At 40.2% G+C, this 17,674-nt stretch overlaps 1 protein-coding gene across 14 annotated transcripts in view; it reads left to right on the top strand.

Moving 5' to 3' along the window:
• ppip5k1a (diphosphoinositol pentakisphosphate kinase 1a) overlaps nucleotides 1-11,865 on the top strand; it is a 44,083-nt gene extending 32,218 nt beyond the window's left edge. For 7 of the 14 annotated variants that reach the window (XM_084725709.1, XM_084725527.1, XM_084725373.1 and 4 more), the window contains 3 exons: nucleotides 7,428-7,565; nucleotides 7,653-7,766; nucleotides 9,334-11,865. In XM_084725709.1, coding sequence (XP_084581835.1) covers nucleotides 7,428-7,565; nucleotides 7,653-7,766; nucleotides 9,334-9,971 — 890 coding nt within the window. In that variant the 3' untranslated portion in view covers nucleotides 9,972-11,865. Of the gene's footprint in view, nucleotides 1-2,537; nucleotides 2,598-3,254; nucleotides 3,435-7,427; nucleotides 7,566-7,652; nucleotides 7,767-9,333 lie in introns of all 14 variants that reach the window. The other 7 variants (XM_084724988.1, XM_084725297.1, XM_084725132.1 and 4 more) reach the window with 2 other exon arrangements.
• Nucleotides 11,866-17,674: the final 5,809 nt, after the last annotated feature.

Genomic DNA, 17,674 nt, shown 5'->3' with positions numbered 1-17,674 from the left:
ACACACACACACACACACACACACACACACACACACACAGAGCAGACACTGTAGCACAGAGAAGTAGAAAAGCAATATTTCTGCTTTGTCTGCAATTGTTGTTTTAAAAAGCCATAGCATGATTGCTACAAGGAGTTTTTAACTGGTTATGAAACCAGTTAACACAAGTTGACATTTGAGGACATCGATGTGGATGTTGAAAAGCAGTGATCAACATTTTTCACCATTTTCTGGACTAAATGACTAACTGATCAATTGAGAAAATAATAGCTAGAATAATCGATGATGAGAACAATCATTGGCTGCAGCCCTACATACATATGATCTACATAAACAAATAAGACCATCTGTGATAAAATTGGCTGTTTTTATGTAGTTATTTTTAATGCCTGCTACTGGGTCAGATTCTCCTTGAAATCAGTAGAAATGAGTAGTGAGTAGCACGTTAGTCAATTAAAAAGAAGCAAGAGAAGATGTTTATGTTATGTTTTGTGTTACGTTATATCTTGTGGTTATTAGGGTGGAAACACTACCGCTTTTGTCGATACGGGGCTCCAAAATCAAAAAAATAGTTCCTTTTAGTAGCTCTCAGCTAACAGCAAAGTGTTGTCAAGATATTGTTTTTATAGAAACAAAATTCACATGCAGTGTATTATTCTCTTGTTTTTGTTCTCATAAGCACTTCATCCCAGTGCTCCCCAGCATCCGCCAGCCCTTGTCTACCAGAGAAAAACTCAAAGCCTACAGGGACATGAACTCTTTGCTCAATTGATTACATTGGAAAATGTGACCAGACATTCAAAGCTTCATTCAAAAACATCAGTAGAAGCTTCCAGTGTAAAAATAATCACATTCGGTGCAGCCCTAAATCCTTGGTTGTCTCTGTTTTGAACTGTAATCGCAACCAGTCATCATTCATTTTTTAAACTTAAAATCTTTATCCGTTCTGCACAGTTTCCATGTTTAAAAAGCAACATAACAAAGCAAACAGTCTTATGATGGAATTTCGTACTGAACAAAGGGTGGGAACCCTGTTTAACATCCTGCATACAGTTTGTAAATTGATCACCATTACCCAGTAATTCAGTATATTTTTTTTTCCCAGTGGATAGATGTGTGTGAGAGTGTGTGTGCGCTTGTGTGCATGTGAACACAGTAATTACATAAGATACACACCTGTTGCCATCATTGTAGAGGATGTGAATTGAGCTCATTGTTAAAACGCCACCAACAGCACATGAATGTTTAACCCTTCCTCTGACCTCAGCTCCATGACTCTCCCTCAGCAATGCTTACTTTTTTATATGTTTCTTCTTTTTTTTTTTAACAAAGCCTCCTGTATTATGTGGATTAAAGGATGAATACGGTTCAATCACAGCTGACAGAAGCAGGATCAGCTCTCGTTGACTAACAGGGGAAGGGTTAAAGCATCGTTCATCTCATCTCCTGTGTCTGTTCTTAAAAAAAAAAAAAAAAACATTGGTCAGTTTTGTTTTGATCCATAAGCTCATATGCTTGTCAATGTCTTCAGTGCACAGATTTGGTTGTCCAGTGTGTTCAAGACTTGAAAAAGGGCAAATATTCAAATATTCTTGAAGAAGTGTCTGTGGCGATGACTGAATGTCTCCACTTTTATGATTATGAGATATTTATGTTGTGAAATACTCATCTGGATGATCAGCCGTTTTTATTGCCATTTCACTCAGAACTTTTGGTCAGTCGGGATTTTGTAAATTTTTTCATATTTCTGTTTTTGGGTTGAATAGCCAGGTTGGATTGCTTTGTATGGGTATGAGTTTTCTATCTCTTTGGTGGTTTAACTGTTTGTGGCTCGGTGCCAAGTTTCTGTGAGAGTCAACCAGAGCAGTAGCATGTGAACATGACAGTCCATCTTTTAGGAAATTGAAATTACCCCACAAAACGTCACTTCCTGTTAAAGGGATGGTTCAGAGTATTTGCAGTGGGGTTGTCTGAGATTCAAATCCATAGTCAGTATTTTACCTACAGTAAGGCAAGGCAAGGCAATTTTATTTATATAGCACCATTCATACACAAGGCAATTCAAGGTGCTTTAAAGAACTTGAAAATGCATTAAAATAGAAACATTAAAAGAACATTAAAATTGTGTAGATGTAGTAGATGGAGGCCGGCACGCCCTCAGTTTGGAGAAGCAGCAGGAGTACTGGTGTAGGAAACTAAGCAATGTACTGCTGTGTACAGGGTCAACAGCAAAATGGGTTTTAGCCGTGGACCATTTTTAAGTGGCTAAAGTACATTTTGTTGCTGTTGCCTGTCCACAGCAGTACAGCTTAACTTCTTACACTGGTACTCCTGCTGCTTCTACAAACTGGAGTCATGTCGACCACCACCTCCTGTACATAATACACTGACTATGGATAAGTACCTCATGCAACGGCAGTGCAAAAAAAAGTCTGAATACTCCCTTTATGAAAACAGACATACCGTGTAAATACACTGAACATAACTTTGACATAACATATTTCTAGTTTTTCTCTGATATATATTATTCACCACAGGAACACAAGATGACACATCCACCATAGCAGTGGTTCCACCTGTCTGGTGCACTGCACAAGGTATGACGGCCCCCGGTGATGCAGTTTTATGTTGGCGCCAAAAGTCCAGCTGCAGCTTTGTGTCAACAGTGTCATTTGACGGCATCAGTTGTCCATATTGTTTGTTAATGTGGACACTAAAAATGTATCTGCACATGTACTGTAACAGTTTCTACAGAGGTGGCTGTTACTGCTTCCTGTAAATGTCTTGTGACACACTTGCTCCTTCGTGGGTTTCTCCTGAATTGGATATATTTTCAGAAATATTCAGATTTTTAAAGTAGAACTGAGACGCTGCAGAGGAGCAACATGATGCTTCTGTTTTCTTGTTCTGAGCCTTGCTGACGTGCTGGGTGATTTTCAGAAAGTTGCTTGAGATGATTTGCTGCTTCTCTTGATCTTTGGCTGTTTGGCGGCCAGGAGAAACTGGTGGCTGCCTCCTATGTTTCCAGCATGACCTTCATACACACACTCCACCTTTTCACCCTCCTATCTCCTCTCTCTCTGTATCCTCCCTTGCTCTCCAAACTCTTATTTCCCTTCTCATTTGTATCGTACTTTAGCTCCTTCTCCCTCTTCCTTCCTCCTGGCTCATATCCTATCGTTTCATGTCTTTTGTGCTACTCCTCCTCCTCCTCCACTGCTCTGTCCCTCCTCGCTCTCCCTCTTCTTCTTCAGAGCCCCTGGAGGAGCACCATGTGGCCCAGTTGTTGAGGCGTTTCTCCACCGACCTCAGCCTGGGCCGCCACCTCTCTCTGGACAGGGCGCTGGCCCACCACCTCCACCAGTGCTCCTACCACCTCCGACTCTTCCGAAACTGGCTCATCTCCGGCCAAGATCCCCTAGAGTACCTCTACGGTCAGCCCCTGGCCCCGCCCTCCATTACCCCCAGCCTCACACCCTGTTCAACCACTGCTCACGGTTTAGTTGGGACTGTGCTTGTTTTGTGGTTGACTCTCATGCTTGGCCTCTTGATGTTTCTGCATGCTTGCCTGTTTCTGTGGTTATGCAGATTGCAAGCTGGAGTGGTGTGGGCTGTTTGAGATTTTTGGGCCATTTTTGCCACTCCTATCCTCCCCCTCTGCAGTGGTGTCAGTAGCTTTTACACGTTTTCTAATAACTGTAAATCCTCAGAGTTTCTAAGTTTATTATTTTTATTTCTTTATTTTTCGAAGGATCAGACATTCTTAAACCTTATGAAATAAATTTTAAGCCACTTTTTTGTAATGTAACTGTAGGGGTAGGTATTCTTAATTGCAATGGATAAATGTTACCAGTGGAAAACACTGAGCTAAGCTAACATTAGCTGGACACCTATAACAACAGTATTTATTTTTTTTTTTTCTGGTTTCCTGATTATTTTGGGGTTTACTGAGGCAACTTCACTGTAATGATAGAGAGTATCCCAACCTTGTAAAGCATTTTGTTGCGTAACATTTGCTAAATTGAGGCTATTTTTACAAGACTCACACAGTTTGTGCTATTCAATTCATTTGTGCTGCTTGGCAACGACTGAGTAGCTTAACTGAGAATAACGCTAGACTAATAATTTAAGACAAATGCATAAGGAGATGGGAAGACTTTCAACTCGCATGCTGTAAAAATAAGGGAAAATCCTCAGCATAATTTTAAAGAGCCCAAGTTGACATCTTCAGATGTCTAGTTTTGTCCAACCAAGTTAACTCAACAATATTGAGTTAACTATCATAAAACAGTGAATATTCATTAATTGTAATTTTGCTTAAAAATAACTTGATTGAGATATCGAGTAATTGTTTCCCTGTGTCCAATTTGCCAAAGATAATTTCAATATCAAAAATTGAGAATTAGAGACGCCTATCTCCTGACTTAATTTCTGTGGTGTTTTGAAAACTTTTTTACACAACAAACCGTGATTTTAATGCATTATAAAGTGCAGGATTCAAATAAACAACATGACATTCTGAAGCAAAAGTCTAAAGTCTGCAAAAACTAAAACGACAGCAGGCAGCCAGTGTGATGACTGGCAGACGAGTCAGTGATACTCTCTGATACTACTTCAAACACACATTTTAGCAGTATTTGATACTTTTCAGATTCTAATTTCAGACTTTGTGTTCTTCTTGTCTGACCTACTTTCTTTTCTTCTCTCACTCACTGTTAAAAAGAACACGTACACTCCCCAAAACTCCATACTACGAAGAGCTCATTAACAACAGCTTGTGCACTGTGAATTTAAAAGAAGCAATTCTATCTAATGCACCAAGGCAAGACAAACTGGATTCACTCTTGCAGATATGCACACAGTAAAACAGCAACACACCTCATTTCCATTTTTAGTGTTACTCCACTCAGTTTAAGATTGAGGCCACCTAGATGTAAAAAATTACGCTATATTTATCTTGGCAGGAGATGAAATCATCACAGCAGCAACAAACAAGGGGGTACAATAATTAGTTTACAAAGCGACATGGCAGCACATTATTCACTCTTACCAACACTGAGTGATGTTTCGATCACGAGGCCAACTTCTGGCACATGGAGGGCTGGACATCAGACCTGGACATGTTGGAGTAAGACTGAAATGTCACTATAACCGATGCTACAAATCTGTCTGGAGTCAAAAGTCATCTTCAAATGCTTGGTCATATTCTTGGTCTTGTATGATCATTCTTTGATCATTTTTGCTCAAACTTTACTAATTTTACACTGTATTTAATTTAAATCCTGCTGCGTGTGTTTGGACAATATAGAGTGCTGCTGGAATGAGTCCTAATACACTTAGATGATGTAGCATATTTGCACTTCTGGTTCCTTTGCCTAGATGTTTTTGAATGGGTTTTTGGTTAGATGCCTCAAAAAAGGGTCTGTGGTTCACACAAGTTTAAGAGATTTTCATGTTTTGTTCTATAACATAAAATACATCAGTAAATGGGTGAATTTTTTAAGCTTTTATGTGTCTTGAAAAAGATGGTGGCTAACAAGCGGCTACATGAGACTACAGAGGCCGTCAGGGACTAGAGCTGTCCCAAAATTTGAGCATTATTTCAAACAAATGGCGGAGAAAGTTCATATTCAAACTAAAATTGTTTCTGAGAATTCAAAATTGACAATCTATAAGAACGACAGATCGTTTAAAGTAGTTTGACTTGTGATCCAGCAAAAACTGCTCTAAAATTTCACTATCAGTGCACGTTTTAGATGCCCCATTGACCTATCAGGAACCTAAACTAATAATGTTGTTTGCTACAAAAATGAGGGATGCTAGCAAGAAAATACATTCCAACTGAAAAATCATGATACCAAAGCACTTTTGTGTGGAAGTATTTTGGGTTGTATGCCGTAGTTGCAAAGTAACTCAGCAAAAGTGGCTGCAAATCTGTGGACTCACCTGCCAGCAGTGTAGCAGGTATACAAGTGAACAAACATTCAGATTCATTGTAATGATTTGTGTTTCATTGAAGATTCGCTTAAATGTGATTTGGGGCAAAAGTGACAGCCCTTTCAGGGACTTTGAATGTCATCACGCCTAATACTAGTCATAAAATGTTGGTGACATCGAAGTCGTATGACTGTGTGAATTTTGGTAATTGCATTTACGTCTCAATATTTATAAAATTTATTTTGTGAGATTGTCTTCCTGAACAAAACCTGAAAATATCATGAACTTTTGTTTATTTTCTGCACTAATCCAAAATCCATTGGCTTCTTGTCGAGGGAACCAGAGGGAAGCTAACTTCCAGGTTAGCCTACAAACATCTGTCATCCCTGCGCCACTCTGTTAAACACAGAGAAATCTGTTGTATTGTTTCACATGAAGCGAGAACATGTTTACATTCCTTAAATCACTGGTATCAGTACAGAAACTCTCAGTTATACCCAGAGGATTCAGTAGAACAGAAATAGAAACATGTACATGATCAGCACATTCCTCCACCAACTGTACATAAATCAACATATTGCACGTAGCATCATATTGACAACATGACATATGAATATTTACATGTTTAGGTGACACAGAAACAGATTGCTGCTGCTGACAAAGCAGCACCGTCTCAGCATCAAGCTGTCTCAGTTAAAGATTAAAGATTTTTTTATACGACCTCTTCACAGATGATCTATCATCACCAGCCTGAACCTCAATGTTTCATACTGACACAGAAACCTGATGTTATTAATCCACATCACATTTAGCTCTGTGCATTTGAAATCAGCTGCTCTGTGTTGAATTAGATTTGAATGCCTTGAATCCTACCTGACTTTAACCAGCATGTGATTCCTGCTTGTACTCACACTCTGTGCAGGTGAGCAGAGCAAAAACATCTGACTCTGAGGCTTTTAGATGATCGAGGCGAGCTGTGGTCTGACGCTTTGTGATTGTGAGCTGCTCTGGTGAAATGGTTGTGAACTAACAGTGGATGACCTGCCTTGGATAACGTGTGTTGGACCTGAGCTGCAGTCTGGACAGGTTTGACCAGCTTTTGTTAGAGCTGCAGCTTCTGTGTGTTGGAACTGACCAGAAAGAGGCCGGCGTTATGTATTTTTTGAGATCTGCTTGCTTTTGCAAATGCAGCGAGACATTTGAGATGTGTAGACTTGTTGCCGTTTGATATGGTGTCATGTTGTCTTGGCGTCCAGCATGGTGTTTTTTTTTTGCAACTTGCCTGTGTGGAAATGAAGCGGAGAGGCCGGCAGGAGTTCACAGCAGGTTAGGACCCGTTCAGGAACAGGAGCACCGTGTTGAGGTGTAGCGTATGGGTGGCATTGGGGCGGTGGAGACAGCTGAAGTGGTTCTGCCTGCTCTTCTTCTGACTGCCTGGTCTAACTGAGGGCTGATGTGCTTGCGGGCATCGTTTCTCTCCTTTGCTGCAGGCTTTGAAGGCTGCTCCATGGTGCCCTCCATCTATCCCCTGGAAACGCTGCACAACTCGCTGTCGCTAAAACAGGTCAACGAGTTCCTCGCCGGCGTGTGCGAGAGCGCAGGGGATCCGCACACGAGGACTACCAGAGGTTAGAAACAAACACATCCATGTTGTTATTATTATTATAATCATCATCATTTAACTTGACCTGATGTTGTTTTTTTTATCCCTGCAGCTCTGTCAGCCATGTTTGACACACACAACCAGCCGTCAGTGGACTCGTACATCCCTCAGAGAGTCCTCTCATCCTCCATCTCCCTCAGATCTCGTTCTGACAGACCTCCTTGGTGTGAGTATCGCAGCATCTCCTTGTTCGCACCAAGATTTGACATTTCTGGGTTGGCCTCCCTCGGCTGGCTCACTTTCAGATGTCTGCAGATTATTTATGGAATACAAGTGGTCCATTACAGCCTCGCACTTTACTCTCTGTTATCTTTCTGTCTGTCATTTTTTCAGACTCATTGCTCTGCTGAACTCAGTGAACCGACACACAGCACTTTTCTTGCAAATCAGTGTAGCTGTTTGGCTAAATGAATCATAACAGTTAAGTTAAAGCTCTGATCAGGATTTTTGGGTTCAACTCCTGATTGCTAGAAGCAGCATCTGCTGATACCGATCACAGGTCTAATTGAACTTTATACTCTGTAACTTTATTTATTTATCCAAGTATTGTTAACAACATTATATGTTAAGTATAAACAGGACACCATTTTTAAATTATTTCTAAAATTGTTTAGCAGAGTGCTTTTTTTGCTCATAAACATTCATTTATTAGATAACACATGGTACACAGTAACAAGTAGTTTTTTGTAGCAAAAATAAACAGATAATACATTAAAACAACCTAAAATTATCTTAAGCAGGGAAAGAAAGAATTATTTTGCTCCCTTTAAATTTTAGGGTTTATTTCATCACCAACGGTTCAAAGCAGAGGAATTAATAGGAATTTGTAGGAATTAATCATCCATCTACCGACAATTGTCATTTTAACTCACAAACAAATGCATTAATAAATTACTGGTAAGTTCACTTTCTGAGTTTTATGAGCAGCATCTTTATTTGTTTAAAATCTGCCATGGTGTCATTGGAATTTTGTGGGCACAGATTCTGTGAGGGCTCGCTCGTAATTAAAAGTGGTGTAGCAAAAGAACAAGAAAGTAAAGATAGATGTAGGACTATCTATTTAAACAAAGAAAAATAGAAACTTTCCCATTTGAAACAAACTTCATGGCCATTCAAGTCTAGATTTCCAAGTTTACGAGATGCACCTGAATGCACCATAAAGTCAGCAATACATACTCTTGGTATAGTTTTTTATTACATAATAATTTTTGTGCAAAAAACTAAACAACAAAAATTCAAGGTATGATGATACCATGATAAAAAGTTCATGATACAATATTTATATTAAAAACAGAAAAAATTATGACTTGAAAAAAATGTTCTTTATGACATAAATATATAAATCTGCACAATAAACACAAAAAAAATTGGTGTGTACAGCATTTTTGGCTTGTATAAAATTTGTCTTTCCTTTTAATTTAAAGTGTTTCTGCTCTCTGCAGTGCTCTCTGTCTTTGGCAGTGAATGTTTGAATGATGTATGTACAACTGCAAAAACAAAATGCAGCTTTCTGCATTCTTTTTATAAAATAATAGTAAAATGGTTAACCATGTAACATCACCGTAGATATGATCACAGTCAGATACAGTATCAAGACTTTTCTATTGCATTATATTGATATATTGTTACATCCCTGGAGACCACAGCAAAATGGATTTTAGTCACCTATTCATTGGTGGCCAGTTAATCAGGGCCCCCTTAATGTAGTTCTTTTTTCTTTTCTGTCCCTGCAGACAGCAGCGGTCCATCCAGCACAGTGTCCAGCGCTGGACCGTCCTCTCCCACTACAGCTGACACCTCCCCACGCTTCAGCTTCAGTGATAAGATCTCCCTCACCCCTCAGAGCAGCGAGGAAACTCACTCCTCTCAAAACATTGCCTCTCAGCTGGGGCCTGCAGCCGGATCACAAGGCCTCGACCCGGCATGCCCTGCTGGCTCAAACCCCGGTGAAGTTCCCCTGACTCCAAATAACTCCCCAGAGGATGATGTTGAGCTCTGTGCTGCTGCTTGTGAGCAGCCTGATGATGCTGAATGCTCACCGGAAGTGCTGGAGGATTCTCCTGTGTCAACGGACGCTGCCAGCTGTGCAATATCAGATCCTGGGCTGAGACTGCCCTGCTCTGGGTTAGCTGAGCTTGCTCTGGGTCGGATGGAGGGTTACTGCCTCCCCGGCTCTCTGCCGGTGCTGCTGGAGCTCAGAGAGAGCAGCAGCGAGGCGGGCTCCAGCTCCCAGACACCTCAGTCTCCCGAGGGACCCGACGAGTTCTTCGACACTCAGGAGTCAATGGAGCTGTGGATGGACAGTCCAGAAAGCCTCCCCCGTCCTGAGACGCCTCTGGAGGTCGGAGCCACTCATACAGCGGAGCCGTAGGGCGCAGAGACCTCCAGAAAACAGGCCTCAGATTTGTCAAACTACTGTGGTTACATTTGTAACTTGACAAGCATCATCGTCATTATCAGTCATGAGCAGTGAGGCATTGTACTGAGCTCCTCCAGCCTGATGACTGAGTGCTGAGTAATAATGAACGGGCAGCTGATCCTCACACTGGCCTCTGCATTGGAGAATCACATGACGATGCCCCACGTGCTGTTCATTGCCTTTAAAGCACACTGGTGACCGACCAGTGTCACCACTGAGCCTCCTCTGACAGTCCACTGGTTCAGTTCATCTGTCTGTAAAGATGTAGGAAGCCACTTGTTGTAAGGTGATGCTTTATCATCAAGTTTAAACTCAACAGCTCTCTGTTACTCTCGCTTATAAGCTGTTGCACAAGCCCTTTCCTTAAAGCTGCATTGATCGATTTTTGGCCACTAGGGGGCAGAAACGCTCAGAGAATTATAGCCGTTATCAGCTTATAAAGCTGTTGGAGCTAAGACTGAACAAAATCACCCTCGCATTGTAGTCATGTTAGTGTCCACATGATGAATGTAACTTCAATATTAACTCTACTTTTAGCTCTGGCTCTTCTGAGAAGAATATCTGGCATTTCAGCTGGTTGCTAACATGGTCGTCTGCCATTTGTGCTGGGCAGGTACAGGTGTACGCTGTACAGTGGATTTATCAGCTGTTGATGAGAAGATTGACTCTTAAAGGTTCAGATTATTTGAAGTGTGGTTGTGTGAAGGACTCATCTAAAGTCAGTGACCTACAGTAGATGGAGACTGACACACTTCCATGCTTGTAGAAGCTGTAGGAGCAGCAGTGTAGGAAGCCAACCAACGTACTTCTACAGACATCATCAACAGCAAAACATGCAACTAAAAAAAAACCAATACAGTGATACAATACCAGTATTAAACAAAACGATACTCACTACCACTTTTGATACCACAGCAAAAAGAAAAACGTTCTAGGCAGCCAAAATAGATTTTAGATTTTTTTTTTTCTTAATTAACATCACTCACACAGTGCTGGTACAGAAAAAAGTCACTGAATGTTGTTTGGTTTTGCTGCAAGCCAAATTTGAGGCTGGACAGTGAAGACAGAACATTTTTCTAATAGCTTCTTTACTTTTGATACTATCAAATGTTTTGATTTGTTTAGTTTTTAACACGTGGTGTTCAAAAAGCCTTGATACTTTGATTCTTTTGACAGTTTTACTGTATTTAGAATAGTTTTGCCGCTTTACTTTGCCACCAGACTGTCCTTTCTGAGAGAAACCACCGTTATATCATTCTTTCCGAAGTCACCAGACTCGTTTGACCTCGCAGAACACGGGATTTGCTGATCTACTGCTGCCTTAGTTATTTAGTTTGTTTGTGTCATTGTGTGACTGAATCCAAACTAACCCTTTAACACACCATGGTCACACAATGACAAGCAAACTAACCGATCAAGGCAGTGTTAAACCAGTCTTTTTTTCCTGTCAGAAAAGGCTGTCTGATGATGAGGTTAAGTGGTGAAAATAGTATAAATATAGTTTACACACAACTGATAAAGATTTTTTTTTTAGGCGTCTAAAATAAATTTCACCCTGTCAACAGCAGTGCATTACTCAGCTTCTGACACTGGTACTCCTGCTGCTTCTACAAACTAATGGCGTGTCGACCGCCATCTTCTGAAGATAATACACTGACTGTGTATAAATACCTCACACAAACACACTTCAAATAATCTGAACTATCCATTTAACCAAACAGGAAATGTGCTGTGAAACTAAACAATGAGCAAAAACAGGCCAAAAGAAAAAGCATTTTCACATTTCATGTGTTCAGTTGATTCATTGTGACCATAAAAATATTGATTAATGGAGCTTTAAATTGTGTAAAGTCTGTCTGGTGTGTCTTTCCTTCAGCCCTTTACTCTTGAACAGCTGCAGTAGTGAAGTTTTAGCCTTTGCATTAATTGCTTTCATATCATCCATCACATCCAGGTGTCAGTGCACATGTCCTGACATTGAGACAGATGTGCTTTATCATCGCTATTGAAGCACAAGCTTTTCTTTTTGCTTTGTTTATTACAGGTTACAGACTTATAGACTCGTTATTTTCATGAGAAACAGAGAAAATGAATCTGTGGCTCTTCTGCTCTTCATCAGACGCCAGCGTCTGTCCTGTGCAGAGCTTCTGTGGCTCTACGTTTAAAACCTGCATCTGTGATTTTAAAAAGACGCAAAACAAAATCTGAATGACAGCAGCTGAATCTTCATTATTGCCAGTAAGATATAATAAGTGTTTAATCTGCAGGTCAAACCGTGTGTGCACTGCTTACTGCCAAAGTCCTTAAGCCTCATTGAAGATTTAATATAATCAGTAGGAATTGATAGAGAGAGAAAATAATATTTATTTTGAAATTGCATCTTGAAAAGAAAGAAAATGTCTGGTATTTTTGATACCTGCATCAGATATTTAATTGTACCATAGCTATTGTATATTTTTTGTAAAATCACCTCATGATGTGGGAAAATCCAAAAGCTAATCTCTCATTTTATCACTGAACAAACAGGAGGGGCATTTTACATTTAATGTGCTTTTATTGTGGCACAGTCATGTAGCAGGTGTGTGTGTGTCTGTGTGTGTGGTAGGGGGTACACACATGCTCAAGAAGCGATTCAGGTAGACGAGAACGCTGATGTGCAATTCTGTGTTTAATCAGTGGGATTTCATGTTACATTATGTTGTACTGTAGAGGTGAAAAACACAACTGTGAGTTACCTGCCATCCCGTCTGTGTGTGTGTGTAGATCATCACGCTGTTTGGCTTTTTGTGCAGCAGGTGTTTGGTCAATTCACTCAAATTACAAAAAATTACCTTTACTGGTTAATTTCTTGGTTTATTTGTCCAGGTTTTGAGATATCTGACTGACATTCCTGTCTGTATTTGTTGTGCTAAAAACATCTAAAATTGTTTCCCAGTCACTCCGGATCATTCAGAACTCATTGGGCCCTTTTCCAACAACATGGAACTGGCCCTGTTCCGGTTCAGGAACCTAATTTTTGAACCTTTCTGAGTATTCCACCAAAACTGAATTGGTTTGTAACCTGTAAAGTGTGAAACGCTTTCTGTTGATGACATCCTTGATTACAATGGTTCCACTTAAAACCGGTGGAAATGAGGGCTGGTTCACTTGATAAAACCAAGGTTCCAAGGATCTGGAACGGAACTGGTTCAAGAACTAGAGCTTATTTGGTGAAAAAGGGTCCAATGTGAAGGTTTTTCTTTGGACCTGCTGTACTGTACTTGAAGAGTACACAGACTGTAAATAAAAGTAGACGATGCATCTCCGTCCCGCCCTGCAAAAATGAATCCAAAATATCCCGGATACAAGCGCTGCCATCTTGTGCTGGTGACATCATTTGGAGCCAGAGTCTGTGCAGTAGTGATCAGGGTGGAGCCACGGTATCAAGGTATTAAGGCAGAAATCTCAGAAACAGATGTGTCAAAACCTGGACAAATAAAACCAAAACCATCCCCGTTGCTAAAATACCACTAGGAGTGAGAAAAGCATTGTTGTGATTTGTGTGAACTGACCCTTTAAAATCTGTTCTGAGATCCACCTTTTAATCATCGAGGATGACTCGTCTGTAATCCAATAAAGGTTTCCCTGCGCAGCTTCTGAATGCTTCATGAACTGAAATGTTATTTCAACCTGTCAGATAATAAGCTTTTTGGTTTAGATGCACAATGTGTGTTTTCCTCAAATCTGTGCCGACTGTACGGAGCCGAACGGCTCCACAGCTCCACATGTACACAAATGTTTCCTGTCTGTTGTTCTGGAATAATCTTCTGTGTGAAGTTAATCGTTTTGGTTTTAGAAACATGCACAATTATACTGTATTACTTCCAACGATGTTACAGAATATATTGGAATGTAAATTCCATTTGTGGGCCTACTTTGTTGTTTGGTTTAGTATTATGGTTTCTGTACTGTAAAATAAACCAACGATTAAATAAAATCAAGTTTAAAAACAAGTTTAAACTTCTCATAAACTATTGAAAACATTGGTGTAACCTTTAAGTATCTATAATTATGAATGTAGTGTTCAACTTCTTTGTTCTGCACTGAACCGATTAAGATGATTTGTCTTGTTTGATGAGTGAACTTAAAACTTTTTGTTGCTCAGCCCTGACTGTGAAAACACATAATCAAAATATACCTTTTTCATTGCAGCCATATTGATGTTAAACAGTAAACTCAGGTGTTACAGTGATACTAATTAAAGTCTCGTTCCATTTAGTGCAGCAGAGTCTTTCGAGTGAGTCAACATGCATCACAGCAGCACCCTGACTGTTTGACCTGAACAGAATGGGATGTTTATTAGTATCATTGGCAACACATGTATTTACCCTACAAAATGGCAGCTGTGAAATAGATCATACCCTCATTGGTGTGATGTCACTCAGGTGGGCGGGGCAAGCCTCAAACAGGAAGTTGACCCTGCTTTAGCTAGTTTTCATAAGGTCATACAAATGTCATAGCAAATATGTTAAACAAACCTTTGAGAGAAATCTGAATATGACACGACTACAAAATCAGTTAAAACAGTATTAATATTACGCTTCTGTTTTTGGAAATCAGTTGTTTTTATTTTAGGCGCTTGGGGACAGAGGTAACAGGTTCTGCTAATGAAGGAAATTATCAGGCTTGCAGATGAGAACCCTTGTGTACGCTTTAGATGAACGGTTCCCAACCTCTAATTGTCTGTGGACCCCTAATTAATCAACCACAACCAGCAGCTGTTAATGGCAGCAGGACAAGCCAGCTGGCAAAAAAAACAAGTTTACCCTAATACACCAACCAAGCCAAACACTAAGTTTAGCCCCTGACCTCTTACCCAGTCCCTAAATTATCTTAGTCTGTTGCAGAGGTGAATGGCACCAGTGAGGCAGAGCAGAGGGACAGAATAAACAAACAAGGAAGAAATACAATAAAGTGTAGCGAGGACCAGATGAAGGGAGACATTGGAGAGTACAGGGAGTTTGCATACTTTTTCTTTTAGTATATACTGCAAAGTACATACACCTGACATACTACATCCTGATAACATTGCGCCTTGAACTGTGACCCTCTTGCTCATACACTCATCACAAAGGATTGTGGGTCAGAACAGCCAGGCTTGCATACTGCAAAATGTGACCAGATGTAACATACTGTGTGCTGGGACGTCCTAAATCTTTTTCTGGCATACTAAATGGTATGGTAGTAAGGGTATTGGAACGCACAGAAAGTTCCTGAATGTTCCAAAATCAACTCTGCAGAGGCGAGTGAAGGGATTTGTAGAGGGCATGTGAAATGATATGAAAGTATGAATTAAATTGTGTGATAAATGTTCACACAAGTATAAATGAACAATAACGTTGTGCCCCAATCACCCAAAGGTCCTGTCCTAATGACCTAAATGTTTCAACAACAGCAACAACAACAAAAAGAAAGTTGTTTGGTCAGTTTATATAAAAGGGTATGCCACGCCTCCTCGGATTAAGATAAACTTTCCTCCTCAAATAGGAAGGTAACATCCTCAGGGTTACAGATGTGGTGCAACTGTGCCCTGATTCTGTTGGCTGTATTTTATCAAACTGCCCCTGTCAGCCTTAATTCACCCAATACTTTGATTCTACTGTGTTCAAAAACAGGAAAGACATTTTTCCTAGCCAGTCATTTGTATAATCTCTCCAAGCAGATAAGACAAACTGACTGAAGGTAGATAAAATGAAAGATGTGGATTACCACATGGTCACTGAAAAACACCTAGATTGCCTTGAATATGGAAGATTGATAATAACAGTTTGAGTATATAGGATGTTTTTTTTTTCCTTTTTAAATTCACCAGTCAGAAATTTGAACCACAGGAAAAGTCAGGTTTTCATAACAACTTCCAATCAGAAAAAATCTGGAAAGTGTTTTACACAGGATGTGAACATCTGAACATCACATCCTTCAGGGTTCTTACCAGTGCTGTTTGAGAAGAGCTTGGATTTTTAAAGTGCTTGACATTGTAATTACATTCTTAACAAATAAGTGTCTGACTGAATAGTTCGCTTTTTAGATAAAGAAATAAAATAAGTGGGAGAGAGCTTAATTGCTTTTGCATTTCACACAAAATGAAGACAACGTTCCTCGAGCTTCGCTTGCCTCTGTGTGTGTGAGGCTGTGTTTACTGTGATCTGTCGGGGTTTTGTGATGTGTGCCCTTTTGACACGAGTTCCTGATGGAACAATGAGTGGGAGGCGAACAGAAGACAACATGTCAGGAGTTTGCCATTTCAATTAGTGTCAGCTTGACAATGAAAAAGATGTTATTAAAATTGAAGTTATTTATCGAGCGATTGTTCTGTATTGGCTCAGCCAGGTTTAAAGGTTTTCCTTCAGCTCGCTGCTGTTTTGTCACAAAAATTAATTTTGATTGTTTATAGCACAGTAACATCTGTGTTATGTTCCTCAGTGGTGGTCCAGGGGATGAGGGGAATAACAATAATTAAAAGTCACCCAGAGAAAAAGAAAGCAAACGCACAAACAAGGTTCTTTTATTAACAAATTTAAGGTAAAAAGTAAAGAATGAATTCTTAAAACAGCAAACGAATATTAACTAAAAAAAACACACTAAGGGAGACACTAACTAAACACACCAATAATCACCCTTCCACCAAAAAGGAGGAATGTTACCTCTGCTGAGGAGGCTGAGACACAAAAAGACAAAAACACAAAAACAGCGTCTCTCTGAAAAAGGAGTAAGGTGACCGAACCCAGGACACGGCAGCATCACAGGAACCACACACAGTCTAACCTGACTGCACACAAGCAGACTAACGCCTGCCAAATCGCCCTCTGGCCCTGCCCTGCTCCACGCTCTCTGCTTTTAAAGGGCTAGTTCACCCAAAAATGAAAATCCAGTCACTATCTACTCGTGTTTAAAGGGTGAGTTCCACATGAAAACTGAGTGGCAGAATCTCCCAAACAGTTTAAGTGAATGGTGACCAATTTTCAGACAGAAAAACATAAAATGGCTCCATAATGCTCATTTGGTGTAATGCAAGTCATCTAAAGCCCCAGCGTGCCATTCACCTGCGTGCACACACCATCATATGAACGTGGCTCCAAGCTAAGGATCTACAGTGAAGATTCAGGCTAAAAACATGGTAAAAGAAATGACTTTCAAGTCAACTTGGCATGTTGGGACTTTAGGAGACTTGGATTACAGCGGACAAGCAGTATGGAGGCTTTTTGTGTTTTTTCAGCTGTTTTTTACATTTGAAAACTGACCACCATTCACTTCCATTGTTTGGGAAATTCTGCAACACGGTTTTCCTATGAAACTCCAGCAGTGTTTTGTGGACTAAAAAACTAAGTTCGACCATCAATCAGCATAAGGGTGAGTAGGTAATCATTGAATTTTCATTTTTGGATGAAATGCCCTTCAAGCTCCAGGCCTGATTACTGATTGACTGCATCTGCTGCAAATCACTGCAGCTGCAAAAAGGGAAGGTGCAGTACCTGGACACAGGAGCAGCAGGAAACTCACGTAACAATCTGCTTTATTGTGATGAAGCAAAATCATAATTTTGCACGTAAATATTTAACTTACCACAGCTGTAAGGTGCTGGGAAAGCTTGAAAATGCACCTTAAAGGTCCAGTGT

The sequence above is a fragment of the Lutjanus erythropterus genome, chromosome 1, assembly GCF_056507025.1.
Source record: "Lutjanus erythropterus isolate fLutEry1 chromosome 1, fLutEry1.hap2, whole genome shotgun sequence".
NCBI classification, from domain to species: domain Eukaryota; kingdom Metazoa; phylum Chordata; class Actinopteri; order Lutjaniformes; family Lutjanidae; genus Lutjanus; species Lutjanus erythropterus.
The sequence above is the reverse complement of the archived record's forward strand: the minus strand, read 5'-3'. Positions and strand labels throughout refer to the sequence as shown.